The sequence below is a fragment of the Petaurus breviceps genome, unplaced genomic scaffold, assembly GCF_028583685.1.
Source record: "Petaurus breviceps papuanus isolate PSGF00001 unplaced genomic scaffold, PetGlider_PUasm1.0 181, whole genome shotgun sequence".
NCBI lineage: Eukaryota > Metazoa > Chordata > Mammalia > Diprotodontia > Petauridae > Petaurus > Petaurus breviceps.
The window spans coordinates 25,746,754-25,767,774 of NW_027185784.1; the positions used below are offsets into that span (position 1 = coordinate 25,746,754).

The window sequence follows — 21,021 nt, forward strand, 5'->3', positions numbered from 1 at the left end:
CCTATAGGACACAATAGATTTTTATACTTATCAGAATATATTATTCCCCCTTTGAACCCAAACCAATGAGAGTAAATTTCATACAGTGCTCCTCTCCCTCCCTTCTTTCCCTCTGTTTAATGAATTTTTGTGTCTTTTCATGTTAGAATCTTAAACTTAACTGATTATGTTGATCAATCTTTGAACCAGAACCAGTGAGAATAATGTTCAAATGATATTCCTCTCCCTCTTTCCTTCCCCTCTACTATAGTGTGTTTTTGTGCCTCTTCGTATGGCATAATTTACCTTTTTCTGTCTCATCCTTTTCTTTTATCCCATTACAGTCCCTTTGACCCCATTAATAAGTTTTTTTTATCATCAGATTAGTTCATTTATACCCACACCCTCTATGTGTGTATCACACTTTCAAAGGTCATGATAATCATATAAATGCTGATTTTGACAGTGATCAGCTTCTCATATATAGGGATGTAAACATTTTGCTCTTATTGCATCCCAAATTATATGCATGTGTGCATGAGTGTGCAGGTGTGTATGTGTGAGTGTGTGTGTTCCTTGTTTACCTTTTTATGTCTTAATTGAGTCTTGTAATTGGAGATAAAATTTTCCATTGAGCTCTGGTTTTTCATCAGGAAAGTCGGAAGTCCCGTATTTCATTAAATGACCATCTCCTTGCCTGAAAGATTATGCTTAGTTTTGCTGGGTAGTTAATCCTTGGTTGCAGTCCTAGCTCTTTTGCTTTATGAAATATCAAATTCTAATCCCTCTAATCTTTTCATTTTGAAGCTGCTAGGTCCTGTGTAATTCTGACTGTAGTTCCACTATATTTGAATTGTTTCTTTTTGGATGCTTTGCAATATTTTCTCCTTAATTTTGTAATTCTGGAATTTGGCTACTATATTTCTTGGAGTTTTCAATTTGGGATCTCTTTCAGGAGGAGACCAGTGAATTCTTTTGATAATTATTTTACCTTCTGATTCTAGGACTTCAGGACAGTTTTCTTTGACAATCTCTTGGAGGATGTTGTCCAGGCTGCTTTTTTCATCATGGCTTTCCAGTAGACCAATAATTCTTAAATTTTCTCTCGTGGATCTGTTCTCCAGGTCAGTTGTTTTTCCAGTGAGATATTTTACACTTTCTTCCAATTTTTCAATCTTCGTGTTTTGTTTGATTGACTCTTGGTGCATCATAGAGTCCTGAGCTTCCATTTGACTGATTCTGATTTTTAGTGAATTATTCTCTTTGGTTAGTTTTTGAAGGTCCTTTTTTAGGGAGGCATTTTCTCCAGTTAGTTCACTAATTTTACTTTTTAAGGATTTGTTTTCTTCAGTGAAACTTTTTTCCAATTTGGTCACTGTAGATTTAAATTTATCTTCTACCACCCTAATTTGGCTTTTAAAATCTTTCTTGAGCTCTTCCAAGAATGCTTTTTGGGCTTTGAGACCCAGTTCATATTTCCATCTGTGGTCTCAGGTGTGGACAGAGTCCATGGTGTCTCCTGAAAATGATTCTTCTCCTTCAGAATAATAGTACTCTATTGTCCTTGGTCTTGCCTTTGCATGTTGCTTCCAGCCCATTGTGATTGCCTATTTCCTGTCTTTTATTTAAAGTGTATTTCTGCTCCTGGGGTATAGAGGGCTCTGACCCAAGCTTCTCAGGCTGGGAGCTAGGTGCCTGGTTGTTAGCTTTGTGTGCTGTAGCCTCTGGGTGTCTAGATTGAGGCCAAGGCCAGGAGTCTCAGTTTTTCTGCTGAGTTACCCTGAGGCTCACAGAGTAATCTGTGGGGGAGGGGTTGTCTGGATGATTCAGATTTCTGCCTCTATGCCCCTGGGCTACAGTTCAGGCAGGCTTTTGATGGTCAGGTGAGGGGGGCTTGTTGGGGACCGCTCCTGCCCTTCACTTCAGACTCCTTACTGCCTCAGTTACACCCTTTCTCCATGACTCCTAAACCAGAGGAAATTTCTGCTATTTCAGGATTTTACTCTTGATGGGACATTTATCTCTGGGTTTTTTTGGTCAGGGAGGGGGGGAATTGAAACAGCCAATTTACTTTGCCATCCTGGCCCCTGGAAAATCAGGCAGGTGATTTTTAAAACTTCCAGGCTGGGGGCTGATAGCCCCAGGAGAGCAGTGCTCAGTTGCAGGCCCTGAGCTTTCTCTTACCCAGCTCTGAAGGAGCCTCCTGTGCCTTGGTGAGAAGCTGGTGAGACAGCTTAGACTCACCCTTGGGGTGGGTGAGTCTGCTGGCTGGGGCTCCTTCTCACTCTGCTGTAGTCTGCTCTCTAGTCTGGGCTGGTGCAGGGTTGGATTCTGCCACACTCTGTCTCCCAGGTGATTCTGACACTCCAAAATCTGTTGAGATTCACTTTTTTTTTTTTTAAGCAATCGGGGTTAAGTAACTTGCTCAATGTTACACGGCCAGGTGTTTCTGGGTGGGTGCTAAGTGTCTGAGTCCGGGATTCAATCTCCAGGTCTTCTCAACACTGGAGCCGGTGCTCTTACTCGCTGTGCTACCTGGCCGCCCCGAGATTCACTTTTTAAAGTTTAGTGAGGGGATTCACAGAGGAGCTTAGAAAAGTTACTGCTTCCATTCTGCCATCTTGGCTCCATCCAGTTTTTTTTTTTCTAACTATTCATGACCTCATTTGGAGTTTTCTTGGCAAGGATACTGAAGTAGTTTGTTTTGTCCTCCTCTAGCTCATTTTACAGATGAGGAAATTGAGGTAAACCTAGACCCCCTCAGTTATGTCATGGATTTAAGTCATATAGGGAGTAGTGACTAAACCGGTGATTTTATTGATATGAAGACACTTCCTCTGTCAATGCAGATCTGTACCTTCTCTGTAATTTACCATGCTTAAGAATTAATTTTATCTTTTCAGTTAACCAGACTGTATTTTATCCTCCCCTCCACTGAAAAAGAAAAAAACAACCTTGTAAGCAAAACAGTCTTGAATTGGTAATGTCAAAAAAAAAATTCTGTTGTGTGAGTTTATCACCTGTCAGTAAGTAGATAGCATGCTTTATCAATGAAGTCTTAGTTGGCCATTTATTTAGAGTTCTCCAGGCTTTCAGAGTTGTTTATCTTTACAATGTTGTCGTTGCTATATAAATTGTTCTCTTGGTCTTAACTCGCATCATTCTGCAACATTTCATAAAAGTCTTTTCAGGTTTCCCCTTTTCTACATTTCTTATGACATATTCATAGATGACAACCTGCTCAGTCAGTCCCCAAATGATGGGTATGTCTTTAGTTTCTTGTTTACTGCCACAAATATTTTTGAATATATAGGTCTTTTTCTTCTTCTTTTGGGTCTTCTTTCTTTGGATACGCACCTAGTAGTGGCATTGTTCTGTTAAAGGCTATGCGCTATTGAGTAACTTCTTTCCAAAATGACTGTACTGTTTCAAAGCTCTAATAAGAGTGCATTATAACACTGGTTTTCCCATAGCACCTCCAATATTTGTCATTTTCTTTCTTTTTTTTGAATCAGCTTTATTAATCTGAAAGGTATGAGGTAGAACCTTAAAGCTGCTTGAATTGCATTTCACTCATTATTAGTAATCCAGAACTCCCTCTGTCCAAATCTCTGTTGATAACTTGTATTTTTTAATCTTTGAAACGTGTCTATTTTTTTACTCTCAATTGGGGAATGGCTCTTATTCTCATAAACTTGAGTCTATTCCCTATATATCTTGGCAATAATACCTTTAGCAAAGATGCTTGCTGCAAAAATTTTCAAGTTAAGTCTTAAAGAGTTACCTATAGCACTCAGTTTGTGACTCACCTAGGATCACACAGCCAGTTAATCAAAAAGCATTTGCCTTATATTCCAGGCACTGTACTAAGTATGGGGTTAAAAAAAAAAAGAGGGGGAAAATCAACAACAAAAAGTACCTGCTCTCTAAGAGTTTATATTCCAGTGGGGGAGGATAGCATGAAACTAAGTATGTAGAAGATATATGCAGGGCATATGAAGGTGATCTCTGCTAATAAGCAGAGGACAGGTTAGAGAGGAAACCAAGAATGACATCCTGTACAAGGTAGAATTTGAGCTGAATCATAAAGTAAAAGTCAGGTGAGGGGGGGGAGGGGCAGAGCATTCCAGGCATGGGAGACCATACAAAGAAACAGATGGAAGTGCACTGTCCTGTTCAGTGAACTGCAAGTGGCCAAATGTAATGAACAGGTATCAAAGATGAAGCCTGAGGTCAGGTCATACTAATTTTGAGGCTGGCTCTCTCTCTCTCCACTAGGAAACATTTTCCTCCCACAGTTCAGTGGGGATTCAGTTATGCTTGGGGTCAAATCATGACCACTGAGTACACTGTGAGAATTTTCTGCATATTAATTAATGTTTATATTTTCCATATCCTCATGGAAAGTGTAGAACAAGGGATTTAAACTTTTGCCAGGCACAGATGCCAAGTCATCATGGATTCCTACTATGAGATTTTTTTACCCCCTTTGGCTTTGTTTTCTGGGACCTCATTAGGATGAAGGCCTTTTATTTTGCTTCTCCCATCCCCCTTTTCGTAGCACACAGGCCCTGTATAATTTGGGAGAAGCCTTCACTTTGTAAAATTGTCTGCTGATTTGTATGACATGAAAGAATTGTCACTCTTTTTTTTTTTTTTTTAAAGGGTTATCACTGCAATGTAATGCTGGGGCCTGGATTATATTCGAGAGAATGAGTGTCTTAGAATAAGGGTTTCTAGCTCCTGTATGTCCTGTGTGGTGGCTTTAATTTACCTAATGTGTACTCAGAGATATAGAACAGTTTTTATATTAGAGAAGGAGTGGTTGGGAGTGGGGGGGAAGGGGGGAAAGAGGGACAGAGCCCAAGTGCAAGAGGGTGAAGTCGTGTGTTCAGGTCTGGCATCTGCCTAACATCAGTTAGTCACTTAAGGTCTCAGTGCCCTGTCAGTTTCACCATGAACTCCCTTTACCATTGAAATCATAGATTAAAATAAAAATTGTCCAATCCCGACATGCTTTTGAAATTTAATTTTGTTGTTGTTCTCAAATCAGACCCTGCTAACGAGTAATATATGTTCTTCTGGAAAGCCATGTACAAGAAGCTCTAAGCACTTCCGATTTACACCTGACATTAGCACATACCAGATGTCCTCAAGTCAGGTCAACGTGAATCCCTTCACCCCAGAATCCTACAGAAGGATGGTCTCTCAATCCAGCGGCAAGAGGAAAATAAGAGGGGAGCTGTGAGTGTCATCATGCCTATCTTTTTTTGACTCCTTTAATTTGTTTTATGTGCATTGATAATGTCTCCCTCTCACTGACTCCTTTCCCTCCACTGAACAATTGAAAAATCAAAAAACGGAAAGAAAATGAATAACCCAACATGCATAATCTAGTAAAACAAATTCCTACATTGGTGATGCCTAAAAATGTGTGTCTTTCTGTAGGTAAGTTCATCATCTCTCTCTGAGAGGAAAAGGTTGTTTTTTTTTTTTAATTGGTGGGTTGTCATTGCATTCAGTAGAGCTGGTTTTCTGCTGTTTTGAATGTATAAGCTGTTCTGTTCACTTTACTCTTATTTGTTCATAGAGGTCTTCTCGGTTTCCTCTGTAACAGTCAATATCAGAACTTATGACATAATATTCAATTAAATTCGTTTAGCCATGCCACAATAAAGATACCCTCTAAGCTGACTACTATAAAAAGAGCTGCTAAAAATATTTTTGCATTTTTTTGTTTTAAGAATTAATGAACTGGGGCAGCTAGATGACACAGTGAATAGAGTACTGCCCCAGGAGTCAGAGGGACCTGAGTTCAAATCCCGCCTCAGACACTTGACACACTTAGTAGTTGTGTAACCTTCAGCAAAGCACTTAACCCCAATTGCCTTGCCTTCCTCCTCCACCCCCCCAAATAATGAACTATCCTGACTTTTGAGGGAGAGTGAAAAATTTAAGAAGTAAAATTGAGATTTCAGCTTTAATCAAATTAAAATTCTCTGCATGTGTCCCTGTTAACACATGAAACCTCGACAATTTTGGCTAAAACCCATTGCTTTTACAATGGAAACCCAGATGTATTTGATATTTAACAAAGATTTGATAACCCTTGTGTCTATTTTGCATATATTTATGTTATGTGTGTATGTATATGAAAATATGATATATGTTTTTGTATGTCTCCCTGATGGGATGCAAATTCCTTTAGGGTATCACAGGTGGTTGGATTCTTTTTTTTTCTTTTTTTGGAGGGGGGAAGGTAAGGCATTTGGGGTTAAATTACTTGCCCATGGTCACACAGCTAGTGAGTGTCAAGTATTTGAGGCCAAATTTGAACTCGGGTCCTCTTGACTTCAGGACCAGTGTTCCATCATTGTACCACCTAGCTGCCCCAGTTAGGAGGGTATATTCCTTATATTTCCTTATATATATTTCCTTTATATTTCCACTACCTAAAACAGTTGTTTTGCAAATGTTTGTTGACTGAATCTTTTTTAAGGTGAATAGTTGGTGAAATTGGATCCTCTTCTAATTGCGGTTGAGTACTGGGGGTAAACATAGTACCTTATGTTTACAGGGTGGGCATGTTGTCTTGAGTCCAATCTATGGGGGCTGTAGGGAAAAGGTTTGAGGTATCCATAGGTAGTTGGGAGTCATGTGGGAGCTAACTAGTTAAACAACTGAATTGAATTGCCCAACAAAATAGTTTGGAAGGTAGACGTTTCTTCACTTGCTGTGTGTTCCAGGACAGCTTCCCTGTTTTAAAGGTATCTTTTTTTTTTTCCCTAAAATTCAGGGAAAGGAAGCCTACTGACAGAATCAGTCTGTGTTGAGACACTCCTTGTGCTAATGTTTCAAGTTGGATTTTATTTTCTTTATGGCTAGGTCCATTGCATTGATTAGAATAGATTCCCAGGATAATATCACCAGAATCTTCAGTAAATGGAGCTTCAGCACAAGCTAAATTATTAGCCTGCTTCTGGTTCTGAGTATTTCTAATGGTAGCTTCTCTTTGAAATGTAGCACTTGTCTAGATGTATACTACTCACTATAAGCCAGAAATGATACTTAAAGTAAACTTTTTGACAGTCAAGGTGGTGAATTTTATGGCCAGTTTTAATATATGGACCTTGAAAAGGAGATTAACTTCAACTAAACACATACCTACCCCAGATTTTGCTGAAACATGTGAACATGCTCACAAATTTTCACTCGCAAATGATTGAGTAAAGACATTGATATTTGTGTGAATCCTGTCTTCTGGTTATCTGTTTTCCTCCCTCTTCCTATACAGTAAAAATCAGCCCTCAGAAGGTTTAGTCATTGAAATTATCTGAGGAAAAGTTAGGGTGGACAGGTTTATCTCCCTGGGTGCTGAAATTTAGAAGGAATTGACAGTTATTGTCCTTCAGCTGCATGGAAACACTAACAAGAACCACTAATTAAATAGGAAATTACCAGTTGACAGCAAGTCTCAAGGTTGTTAGAGCTCTAGAAACATTTTTTTTCTGATCAAGAAAGCAGACTTTTTATTATTACTGTTCAACGTGACGTTATGCTAAACTTGTCTTATAAGAAACTTTGCATATTTAACCCATGTTAAATCTACTTATTTAGACTAAAGCTGAGAAGGACTTCAAAACTCAAAGTTCAGTTCTTCCCCAAATTGAGTCACTTCCAAAAAGTGGTTTCCAGGCCTGTTATTATCACTAGAGTGAGAGTTAGGGAGTGTATGGCATTATTCTAGGGTCACTCTCCTCCCATAGATAGATTGGGTTCCTAGAGGGGAGCAGATTACTCCTCACCTCAGGCTTCTGGGGGGTGTAACCCTGAGGAGTTGGGGTTGATTTCTAATACTATTTCTTCCAAGTTCTGTCTTGGGAGTGTGCTCCCCATTAATTAACAGCTGGATCTAATTAGCTTTTAGTTAGGGCTATTTAATAATGTGATGATAACAGTTGGTACAAAACATTCCCAAGAGGCAAAGAGGTAACTCACAGCTTGTGGTTAAAGAGAAGTACCTCTTTTCCCTTCATGTAGTCCTTAGGAAGTTCACTTTAGTTGAGCTCTCTTGAGCTCAGAGAATAGTACCCTAGTAGTCCTGAGGCTGTCAGTCCTATCAGTCAATTAACTTGCCTACTAAGTGCCAGGCACTATGGAAAGTACTGGGGACACAAACACATGTAAAAATAAATGCAGTCCCTGCCCTCAAGGAGCTTGTAATCTAATGGGGAAGACAACATATAAAAGGCAAATGGGGGTTGGGGGAGGAAGGAAGGAGAGAGGAGAAGGTACTTGGCAAAAAGAGCATGATGGAGAATCAAAAGAAGTTCAAAGGCAATACAGTCGATGGTAAATGGGAAGAAGATTGCACTGAGATTTCTCCTTAAACAGAAGCCCATAGTCCCAGCCTCCAGTCAGGGTCCAATCAAAAGGGTAGAAGGTACTGATGAGATGAGAGTAGTAGGCAGAATGAGATTTCCCAAATATGAGTTTACTATGGAATGAGGACATGAAGGAGAGGTTCAAAGGATTCCAAAAGCAGTGCAGCTGACAGTAAATATGACTAGAGTGTCTGTTACCATGATTGGGAAGACTAAATAATTCTTGGGGGCCTTTCAAAGGTCTCCCTTTGGTCAAGAGGAATGAGAGGCGAAGGCAGACTCTTTCCTCTACCTCTGGGCGATCCCCTCTCAAGATGCTTATAGCTATTCTACCACCACTGGGCTGGCTGGTTAGCAAAAATTGAACTCTGATATGGCTAGCAGTCAGAGTGCTACCTCCTCATGGAGCATGACTGATTCTCTATAACCAGCCACATGACTTTTCCTCCTTTATATCTTGGTTCAATATAGATGTCTAGAAATTGTTTATACTAGTAATTCTGTAACTCACCTGATAAAGGTATCGAAGGAGTAGTTTCTTTAACTATGGAGATGAGGGGTATAGGACAGCTTTCTTATGTGTATGTTGTTCTGTTTGGGTTGTTTTGTTTTCTAGTGAGGAATCTGACTTCTCTGAAGACCAGGGAGTGCAAGGACTGCCTGCCAAGGTGAGGAAGGGTTTCAAGGCTCTGTAGTCTTTACTCTGATGTAAGCATGAGTATCTCGTGAGATTTGCCATCTGTCTGCAACAACACACAGTGTCTAGATCTGTTTGGATTTTAATCCAGGGTCTTTTTTTCTATTATATTAATATCTATATCTTTATAACCTGGGATTTCTTTTATAGTTTGATTAGCTCAGGTGCTTTTCTAAATCTAATGACTGCTGCCCCCATCTGACATTAGAGAGAAATAAACACTGATTGAAGTAAAGGATCAGAAGTTTAGAGGAGGAAACACACATTCCAATGAGAGAAATGTGGGCAACAGTTCAACTTAAAAACTAGAGTTGGGGTCTAGGCTGCTAATGGAATCCATAAACGGTTTCCAAATATAGTAGGAGGGGTAGCTAGGTGACAAAGTGAATAGAGCACCAGCCCTGGAGTCAGGAGAACCTGAGTTCAAATTCAGCCTAAGACACTTAACACTTACTAGCCATGTGACCTCGGGCAAGTCACTTAATCCCAACTGCCCTCCAAAAAAAAAGAAACATAGTAGGAACTGGAAAAAGCCAATTCGAAGAAATTGTATGCATTTCAAGACTCTTGAAAACAAAGAGAAAAGGGAGAGGAAAGAAGGTGATCTAGAACTCAATTTAAAGTAATTGGCTAGATTAGTTATATAAATTTGACTTCCCAGAAATTCAGCCAAATAATTTGGTAACTTAAATTTTTCCCCCTTCAACTTGAGGAGGCTATCAAACATCTAAGTATGAAAAGGGACTTCAAAGGCTGTTTAGTGCAGCCCATGCCTCCAATCTGTCATCAAAGCTAGGCTTGGTGACTTTTATTCAGAGGGATCCTCTTACTCTCTAGGGATCCCATTCTACTTTGAATAGCTCAGCATGAGGAAGTTTTAGAGTCATTTTTAAGTCATGTTTGACTTTTCATGTCTCCATTTGAGATTTTTTTTTTTTAAGCAATCGGGGTTAAGTAACTTGCTCAAGGTTACACGGCCAGTTATTTCTGGGTGTAGTGCTGAGTGTCTAAGCCCGGGATTCGATCTCCAGGTCATCCTGACACTGGAGCCAGTGCTCTTACTCGCTGAGCCACCCGGCCGCCCCGAGATTTTTTTGGCAGAGATACTGGAGTGGTTTTCCATTTCCTTCTCTAGTTCCTTTTATAGATGAGGAAATGGAGGCAAACAGGGTTAAGAGACTTGCCCAGGGTCACACAGCTAGTAAGTGTCCGAGGCTGGATTTAATCTTGGGAAGATGAATCTTCCTGATGTTGAGTCCAGTACTCTATCCACTGTGCCACCTCAATGCCCAGATTTCACCAACTCTCAAGTTCGTGCTTTGTCCACTCTGCCACTGGTCCTCTAAGTGGAGGTAGAGACAGGGCCTCAAATCCTATATAGAACTTAAATTTCATGTGAGATAATTGACTGTTACTATAGGCTTCTCAAATCCTATGTCTTTAAAAGAAAATTCTCTCATAAAGTTTTAAGAAAACCATTCTTACCATCATATTTGGAACATATTGAAGGGCAGTGTTGGAGATAGGAAGAACATTTGGGAGGGCATGAGTAGTCTAAGGACTGTGAAATAAGCTTACATCTAGAAATATATAGTAAAGAATGAACTAATAAATCTTGCAGGAGATGAGCCTACAAGACTTGTTAATGATTAAAATTTGGGGAATTGAGATACAAGTCAAAGTTTAGTTTATTCTTGGAGGTCTCACTTCTTAATTTCCCATGTTGTATAAGCAGTCATCCCATTTCCCCAATACCGTGTTATTAAAGATCACTTTAGCTTTGGAAATTGTAAAAACCAAATACAGTTTTAGAAACCATTTGGGTCTGGGAAGTTTACACATTAGAGGTAGAAGAGTTCCTTAAAGGGATAATAGAGGAAAAACAGAACACCTAGAATAACGATTGAGAGAACAAATATCTGGAGTAATTGTTTGGGGCAAGAAGAAAAGAAAATTAGGTGTGAGAAGAAATTAGTAGGACACAGAGTTATTGAAAATTAATGTAATGAAGAGAAAGTCACTGGTACCATTAGTATCAAAGGTTAAGGAGGACAAACCCCTTGGATTTGGTTAGAAGATTGCTGATGACCTTAGAATAGTTTAGGAAGGCAAGATGACTAAAATCCCTTTCTATGTCCTTCCTAGCACATTTCATTCCATCCTCCCTTCCTTCAATCTTCTCAGAGATGTGTCATGAGAGAAAGCAACATGGTTTCCCGCTATGAAAAAGAATTCCTGGAGTTAGAAAAAATTGGGGTAGGAGCATTTGGCTCCGTCTACAAGTGCATCAAGAGGCTGGATGGATATATTTATGCTATTAAACGCTCCACAAGACGTTTGGGAGGAACCTCAAATGAGTAAGTTTAAAAATCATTGCTTTGAAGTAGAGGAATTCATCCAGAACATTCAATATTTCCATCACAATTTCATAAGGTGGTAATATTTCAATATATCCTTAGATACTTAATTGGAGCACAGCTTGAAGCTCTATACAAAATTTTCTTGCCTTTTCCCCCAGTGTTCTTGTTACACTCATAACATTGGGGCAGCTAGGTGGTGCAGTAATAAAACTCCAGACCTGGAGTTAGAGAGATTCAAGTTCAAATCCAACCCCAGACACTTAATAGTTTTGTAACTCAACCACTGTCTGCCTCAGTTTCCTCACCTATAAAATGGGGATAATATCATCTACCTCCCAGACTTGTTGGGACACTCAAATGAGATAATATTTGTAAACATTTAGCACAATGCCTGGCACATGGTAAGCACTATATAAATGTTAATTACTGTTGTTACTATTATTATAACATTTCTAAGACTTCAGGTTCAGAGGCAGGGGATTAAGTCTTACAGAATAACTTGATGCTTTACACTCAGCAGCATGATTTGTACAAAGCTCTTAGTTGCTGTTGTTGTTTAACTTTGCATAAATTAGCCCTCTGTATGTGTGCCTACCTTGAAAGGACCCTTCTAGGAATATCCAATGGTCAGGAATTCTATCCATAAAACATTCATGTTGGCTTATGACAGTTTCCTTTTAACTTTTGTACAAACAGTTGAAGCATCCAAGATTTTGTTTAATGAATGAGAAAAATTAGCAACTTTGACTTCTATTTCTTGTCCTAGAACTAAACAATTGGTATGAAAGTTGTGCTTTGACTATGGCATTGGGAAATGAAACTTCATTTAGCACCAGGTTACTAAGGTAACATTCTTGTGTGAAGAGGTATAAAACATTAATTAGCCTTGAGTATAAAAATACTGAACTTGCCCATTCTTCTTATGGAAGTTAGCCATATGAAATAGGTTAGCTATGACTTTTACAGCCCTGTTGGGATGGAATAAGAAAAATAGGTAATACAGAATTTAAAGATGTAGGTCCAAAATATAGTCATTGTATTCAGAGCTGAAATTGACCAAGTATTATATTCTCGTGTTCCATGTATTTCCCATTCCCCCGCTCATTTTATATTGCTCACTCTTCTTAAGGCTGGACCTGTGTAGTCATATACTCTTGACTGGTTTATAGTTTTGTTGGTAGGATAAAAGGCTAAAATCCAATTATCCACTGAACTCTAAAGAGTCATTCCAGGATGGAGGAAAGTATCTTTTTTTCCCTATTTAAGTATGATGGATTATATTGTGACAGTGCACAATACTTCCCACCCCCCACTTTCCATTTTGTAATGGAACTAGAAATAGAAGCACATTTGCCTTCTTGGCAATAACTGCTGAGAAACTCCCTCCTGAAACTATCATTATTGGTATTTATTTTCTATATGTATGAATGATTCCAAAGCATTTTGTGCATGTTGTCATTTTGTTGTCCTTCTGTCTCTAAGAGCCTCAGCTTTGCGAGAAGTTTATGCACATGCAGTGCTCGGACAGCATCCCCATGTTGTCCGTTACTATTCTGCATGGGCAGAGGATGACCACATGATTATTCAGAATGAGTACTGCAATGGTGAGTACTGAGACTCAGGCCTCTAGGGAGTGACATGAAATCCAAGGTCTTCAGGAACTGTCCTCATGTTATGGTAGCTGCTGGTGACTTAGAAAAAATCTATTGTCTACAATAGGCCCACAGGAGCAGCATATTTACAGGATGGTCTCAAAGGCACCCTTACCCAGGTGTAGGGAAATGAAGTAGGTGAACTCTGCAAATCCATTTTTTTAAAGCAATTGGGGTTAAGTAACTTGCTCAAGGTTATAAGGGCAGTTATTTCTGGGTGTGGTGCTAAGTGTCTGAGCCTGGATTCGATCCCAGGTTATCCCGACTCTGGGGCCGGTGCTTTTACTCACTGTGCTACCTGGACGCCCCTGCAAATCCATTTTCTGCTCCTTGACTTCAACTATGTCCAAATCTGGCACATGTCTCTATCCATGCTAGTGATTCCTCCATTTTGTGTCCAACATCTGATCCAATTTGCCTCCCTATAAATTATAATGAACTTGTTAGAAGTTTATAAAATGCAGATAAAATTATGTCAGGGTAGATATGGGATAGATCACATGTGTAGGGTGTGGAAAATAATTCAGCAAAATGCTATTAGACACCTACCATGTACTGGAAGTACGAAGATGATAAATTAGTCTTGGCTCATTACAGTCAGGTTGTACATTGTAAAGCCATGTTCAGTGTACTAACTATACTGAGATGGAACCTTTGAGTTATGTAAGCAGGAATTCTTAACCTGGAGTTCACAAACTCTTTTTTAATACTTTCATAACTGTATTTCAACATACTTGATTTCCTTTATAATCCTATGTATTTTATGTACTTAAAAATATTATTCCATGGGGAGATGATTCATATTCTTATAGATTTGACAAAGTTCTCTATATATTTTAGATATGACGCCTTTATCTGACAGTCTATAAAATTCCCCCCATTTGTTTTATTTGTACAAAACTTTTTTAATTTAATGTAATCCAAATTATCCATTTTCACCTAACTGTGTTCTATTATACAAAAATTGTTTGCCTATCCATAAGTTTAATAAGTAATATGTTCCATTTTCTTCTACTTTTCTTGTAAAATCTCTCTTTATATGTAGGTCATGTATCCATTTGGACCTTATCTTGGGATGGCATTAAATATATATTTAAAAAATACTTTACTAAGAAGGGATCCATTGGCTTCACCAAAGGAATCTATGACATAAAAAAGAGTTAAGAACCTCCCTACTATAAGATGACTTTAAAGACCTCTAATTGTGGGATCAACTTAAAACATCTGTTTACAATTGTCCCTGCCAAATAGGCCTACACTAGGTTAAACTTAGAGAATCCCTTTTGGATATGGATTGGTTTGAAATTCCCAGGATCTATAGGATGACATTGTATCGAATGGGCCTGCCTCTGCTTAAAACAGATATCTCTCAAAAGGTCTTGGATCCTAGTAGTGATGGCCATCATATCCTTGCCCCACCTCCATTCCTCTGTTCTGGCTCACCTCCTACAAAAAAAAAAGCAAACAAACCCAAACTGGTTATTTCTTCTGTGGAACACTATTGCAATTCTAGTAGCAACACCAGACAAGCTTTAAAGCTAGGTTCCAATGAATATGAGTGTGATTTCTTCTAAAGTGCTTGCATTATTCAAATTCATACTTTGTTTATGAATTGAGCTTGAACCGATAAGCATATTTTACATAATTATAACTTCAGAGTTCCAGTTCAAATACTTTGAACTACTTTAAGAGATTCATTATTCACATTAATTGTGACCTAGCTTTAGTGCCTTGGGTTTTGAGTATAGTAAATTCTCTTTAGGTCTAACTAGTCAAAAATAGTGAGTCATCTCACAATTCACATTGCTTTTTCTATAATGGTGTAACTCTTTATCGTCTTATTTTTTATTTTATTTATTTATTTATTGCCTTCTTTTGGAGGGGCAATTGGGGTTAAGTGACTTGCTCAAGGTCACATGGCTAATTTTTGTGTTAAGTGTCTGAAGCCAGATTTGAACTTAGGTCCTCCTGACTCCAGGGCGGGTGCTCTATTCATTGAGCCACCTAGTCACCCCCTTTATCCTCTTGCTAATAAATGAATCTGTATGGCTTGTTTTGATAAGCCTGTAGTATGCTTTAAGGAAATGTTATGACCTAGGTACCTTCTAACTAATATAGGATTCTAGGATTTAGAATTAGAAAGGATCTTAGGTTATTTAGCATTCTCATCTCTACTTCCTCCTTTTACTCTTTTTGTAGGTGGAAAAAACAGAGTACCAGAGAAATGAAATGACTTGCCCAAGGTCTCTTATAGAATTCAAGATTTGAAACCAGATTCTCTGTCTTCTAATTCAATCCCCTCCTCAGAGTACCATGTTCTGTATGTTTATTCTAACATTGGTTAGAGAAGCATTCATGGCATAATGAGGTGGACAACCAGTTTTGGAGTCAGGAAAACTGGGGTTCAAATTCTCTGTCTCACACATACTAGCTGACTAAAGTGCCCCAGGGAACTTTGTTACAGAGACTGCTCTGTATAGAGAATTGAGGGGAGTTTCCACACTGGTTTTTGGAATGAATGAATGACCTATGCTAATGAATTTACAGGTCTGGACTACCAAAAAAATGTTTCTGATTTTTAGTTTTCGTTTACCTGGTGAACTTTTGAAAAGAAGCCCAAGTTTTCAACTATTTAAGTGGCTGACTGTTTTAGTGTTGGAAATGCTCTCCTATATGGGAGAACAAAGGTCTGCCCACCTATTCAGTATACCCTGAGCTGTCCAAATTACAGTTAGCTTGGTGGCTCAGTGGATAGGGCGTGGGCCCTGGATTCAGGAACACCCAAGGTCAAATCCTACTTCAGATACTTGCTAGCCATGTGTCTTTGGGCAGTGCCTTAACCTCTTTATGTGTCAGTTTTCTCATCTGTAAAATGGGGATCATAAAAGCACCTACCTCCCAAAGTGGTTGTGAGAATAAAATGAGATAATATATATAAAGAACTTGAAAACTTTAAAGTGCTGTATAAAAATTATCATCACCATCATCTTACTGGGCATGACACTTGTTAAAGGGCCTAAGCCCTTTGACAAGAGAGTTGTTTCACTTGAGGGCTGCCAAGTGCCATTAGAGTTCCATATTAAGTCCATTCAGTAAGAAGCATTAAGCCTTTACTAGGTGATAGGCACTGTGTATTCCCAGGAATACTAATTCCAGAAGCAGACTCTGTAATCAAGTAGTTTACTTGGGGGGGTGAGTGAGGAGGGAGGAGATGGAATAGAGAAAAAAAGGGGAGAGTGTCTTCTGGCTCTTGAGAAGCTAAGAAATATAATTGCCCTGCCTGCAACTTCAAATATTAAGTAACTTGCAGATGCATTATGGAGCACTTCCTCTGGTCTCTGGGAAGCTATAATTTCCAATTTATCTCCCAGAATCATAACAGTGAGACTTCAAAAAACATGAAATCCACATAGAATACTTCTTCCAACACCATCTGTGCCCTCATCTTCCAAGTAGGATGTGATCACTTGGTTAACTTAAAACTTACTGAGGGGCTCTAGTTCTGTGTATTTATTTATTCTTTTTCCAGCCATCCATCCCTCACTTTTAAAAAAGAAGTATATATGCAAAATGTTAATAGCAAATAATATCGATTCACTTGAGTTTCCTGCCAGAAGGATGGCATTTACAATTAACAATTTTTTTTGTAGTTGTTAACTTATTTTTAGTTTTCAACATTTACTTCCACAAGACTTTGAGTTCAAAATTTTCTCCCCATCCCTCCCTTCCCCCTACTCCAACAGTGCATTCCGATTACCTCTTCTCCCAGTCTGTCCTCCCTTCTTTTATCCCCTTCCCTTCTATTTTCCTGTAGGGTAAGATAGATTTCTATACCCCATTGTCTGTTTATCTTATTTCCCAGTTGCATGTAAAAACAATTTTTAACATTTATTTTTAAAACTTTGAGTTCCAGATTTTCTCCCCTCTTCTCTCCCCACCTACTCTCATTGAAAATGCTAGCAATTTGATGTAAGAAGGCAAGCACCTTGATATACATTCCTCACTTTTTCCTTGTACTCATTCCTTCCTTTCTGATGAATAGGTCATCCATATTGAACTATTTCTTCCCAAGCAGGATCCTAGCAACTTTTTTTTCCCTTTTAATATAAGCTGCTATAGTGCTCTGTCCCTCAGAAGGAACATGATGTATTTTCTCTTCCTAGTCATAGAAAAATAGACTTTTGAACAGAACTGTGTCTAAATGCAGTTTTACACAGTGGCATCCTTCTAGATCTGTCATCTGCCTTAGTCCTGCCTCCTAGAGTGGTTCCTAGGATTTCACAATGATTTCACAAATGTAGAGCACTTAGGATCCTCTAAAGTACTTTCTCAACAAGTAGGCATTATAAACAGTAGTAACTCCACTCAAGAATTGTTCATGGATCTCCGCTAAAAGAGGGCCATAGCCCGAGTCATCTGTAAAGGACATATGGTGGTTTAGGACAGTGGGAACAGTACAGAGTTATTTCAGTACTGTGGAGGGTGTTAGAAAATCATTCCTTTGGCCTCTTCCCTTCCCCCCCCCCCCCCCCAAAGCCTTTGCTTTCTCCTCATGCCTCTCACAGAAGATTTTTTTTACACAAAGGCATGTGGGTTTGTTCTTTTTAGCAGATTGGCTTATGAGCTTTATGATTGCCTTTGGACTCTTCCCATTTGATTTCAGCATGTTGTTCTCTGCTAGGTGGAAGCTTGCAGGCCGCTGTGTCTGAAAATGAAAAACTTGGCCATTTCTTCCAAGAGCCAGAACTCAAGAATATGCTCCTGCAAATCTCCATGGGGCTGAAGTATATCCATCACTCGGGTCTGGTGCACCTGGACATCAAGCCCAGTCAGTACTTCTCTGCTTTCTTCTCCTTGCTGCTATTGTCGTGTCTTTCAAATATCATCTGTTGTCAGAAATGTGTGTGTATTAAAACAAATGTTTCTGCTCACTGGCTTAGCATCAGACACAATTCTTCCTTCTCCAGTGGGAGGGCAAAAGGAAAAATAAAATTAGAGTTGGGGGTGGGGGGGGAACAAAACTACATATGTTTTTCACTTCAGAAATTAAAAGGTCTTGCTACAATTGTTAGCGAAAACCTCCTCATTGAATAGGTTTGCATACCTGTTTTTTATACTACTATTTCTGTACCTTTTTGAGTCAAGAAGTAGCTAGGATAAAATGTGTGCTTTTTAGCAGTCAAGTGTTAATAACTGGAGTATTAGGAGTTGGCCCCAGTGTATGTTTGTTTGTTTTTGGCTTTTTAGGACTTGGAGGAAAGAATGGTTGTATGATTTGCAAGTGACTTAATTTCTTTGAGCCTCACTTTATTTATCTGTTAAATGGGAATGATGGCACTTGTTGAGCCAACCTCAAAGGGTTGTCTGGATCAAATGAGATGATAAATGTAAAATGTTTTGTAAACCTAAAGAATTATATAAAATCAGCAGGTTTTTTTTTAGAAGAATGGTAGTGTGTGTTTTATATTAATCAAGATAATTGCCATTTTGGGGGGGAAGTGTTAACATGCATTAACTGAATGAATGACTAAAGCATTTATTAAGTGCTTACTATATACAAAACTAGCTCTGATAGAAGTTAAGAACCTTAACCTTAAGTTAAGTACCTTAACCTCTCAGGGCCCCCAGGGAATTAGGAACAGCTAGGTGTTGAGGTGAATAGAGCACCAGACTTGGAGTCAGGAAGATCTGAGTTCAGTTTTGATCTCAGACACCAACTACCTGTGTGACCCTGGGCAAGTCATTTAATGCCTATTTCCTCAGTTCTTCATTTGTAAAATGGGGGCACACTGGAGAAGGAAATAAGAAATCACGCCACTGTCTTTGCCAAGAAAAGCCCATGGACCAAGGCAATGTAGTCATGTAGAGTTCCATATGACTTGAACAACAACAAATATACAAAGCCCTATATCAAATGCTGGTGGAGAAACAAATAAAAAAGCTCTCAAGATACCATAATTGCCATTCTTATGAGTGTTCATTTATTCTTGTCAGGTAGTTTAGCACTTGAAAAAGATGGTCTGATGAAAATGGAGTGTTGTTGCATGAGGAGCAGATGCCAGATCCTGGTCATAGCCCATAATCCATATCTAATCTAATTGCATTGCATCAGGTTAAAGATGAGAGAAATGTCAACGAAGAGACGACAGGCATTGTTGCAAGGATGGAAAGGAAAGGACTATGAGGAGGGGAAAGGAGCCCTGAAAGATGTAGTCATGCAATAAAAGAATTTCAAGAATCTTTATTCAAAATAAAATATTTTCCAATTTTTTTTTTCTCCTCTCTGGGGAGAAGAGACATATTAACTCTTTAATAAATCCAACTCTGTACAGGTAACATCTTCATCTGTAAAAAACAAGAAGATGATGTTGCATATGTCTCAGAAGAAGGGGAGAATGAAGATGACTGGTTCCTTTCTGCTAATGTGATGTATAAAATTGGTGAGGCTGCCTTCTCGCTATACCATTTGATTGCAGTCTGATGAAATCTGTACTGATAATTCCTTTCCTGTTGTAGTTTTTCCAGGAGAGATCTCATTTAAAGTGATTCTTTCTTTCTCTTAGGTGATCTGGGCCTTGTAACTTCAATCCAGAACCCCCAGGTAGAAGAGGGAGATAGTCGCTTCTTGGCCAATGAGATTTTACAAGAGGTACAGCTGTAAATCAGGGAGGTAGTTGGGGATGGTAGGTACTGACAGATGCTGAACCTGCTGACATTCAGATATGCAGGTAATGTAAAGGTATCCCTATGATAATATATAGAATCACTTTCCCAGCCCAGATGTAGGAGAGAGACTGCAAATAAATATTCTCCTACATTAGTGCCTTTCAAAGTGTGGTCTGGGGGCCCCTGAGACTTTTTCAAGTAGTCTGCAAGGTCAAAACTATTTTCATAATAATAAGTCACTTTAATTTCTAGCATAATAAATATTGATAGATTTAACCCACATAAACAAAAGTTTTTTTTTTTGGGGGGGGGTCTCTTAGTTTTTAAGAATATAAAAATAGTTTGAGAACTACTAACCTAGATGAATCTCTTATTTGTTATGGACCAGTACAGGTTAAGTATTTATTATTAAGTACCTTTTATATTCTAGGTGATATGAAGAAAAAGATTAAAAAAAAATAGTTCTAGCCCTGAGGTCTGATATATTCAAAAGTTATTTTTCTGTCAAGCTCCTGTTTGTAAAGCCTTCATTTCACCCCTCCCCTCACTCCCTAATACTTCTGGTACTGCTGAGTGCTCCTGTAACTGCAATGGCTTTGGAAATCTATCTTTGAATATATTTGTCATGAAATATAGAATAAGATGGCATCCCTTCGTGGCTTTGATAATGGGGGAAGGGAAAGAATTCTCTTTCCTGTACATCTATGTGTATTATCTTTTTTTTTTTTTTAATCCTCCTCCCTGAGCATATCCTGGTTCTGTCAGTGTAATGTTAATGGGATTTAAGATCTTCCCCACCCATTAATAGGCCTCACGTGGAGACCATTAAGGGAAGCTGGCTTAGGGGAGGCTTGCTTGTAGGAACGCTTTCACACCTTTTGCTAATTTCTAATTAGGCACTGAGTCAGGAGGGTTGTGATGCCTTCTGGCTCTGAGAAATATATACATATATATACATATACACACACACACACACACACACACACACACACTCTGAGTTGGTATTTTGCTTTGGGTGGCTCACTTCTGAGAAGGATCCTGTGATTTCCTGGTTGAGATTCTGAGTGACCATATGTTCAGAGCTCCCCGACTGCTCAGATGTAAGGGCTCTCTCAATCCAGAGATGTATGTAAAGTATATAGTTGATTCAGGCAGTCAGAGCCCTGTCTCTTGGTCTTTATTTCTCTGCTTGTATTTTCTCTGAAATTCAGCGTGCTGACTTTTCCCCTGAACTAGTGAATATAATTTTAAAAGATTGTTGACCCCTTAAACAGCTATCTTTC

The 21,021-nt window shown here is 38.8% G+C and overlaps 1 protein-coding gene across 1 annotated transcript in view; it reads left to right on the top strand.

Moving 5' to 3' along the window:
- The window catches only part of WEE2 (WEE2 oocyte meiosis inhibiting kinase), a 40,580-nt gene that overhangs the window by 15,556 nt on the left and 4,003 nt on the right, over positions 1 to 21,021 (top strand). Inside the window, exons 4-10 of the mRNA XM_069086993.1 lie at positions 5,069 to 5,223; positions 8,980 to 9,031; positions 11,245 to 11,417; positions 12,903 to 13,024; positions 17,754 to 17,900; positions 19,405 to 19,512; positions 19,636 to 19,721. Coding sequence (XP_068943094.1) covers positions 5,069 to 5,223; positions 8,980 to 9,031; positions 11,245 to 11,417; positions 12,903 to 13,024; positions 17,754 to 17,900; positions 19,405 to 19,512; positions 19,636 to 19,721 — 843 coding nt within the window. The remainder of the gene's footprint in view (positions 1 to 5,068; positions 5,224 to 8,979; positions 9,032 to 11,244; positions 11,418 to 12,902; positions 13,025 to 17,753; positions 17,901 to 19,404; positions 19,513 to 19,635; positions 19,722 to 21,021) is intronic.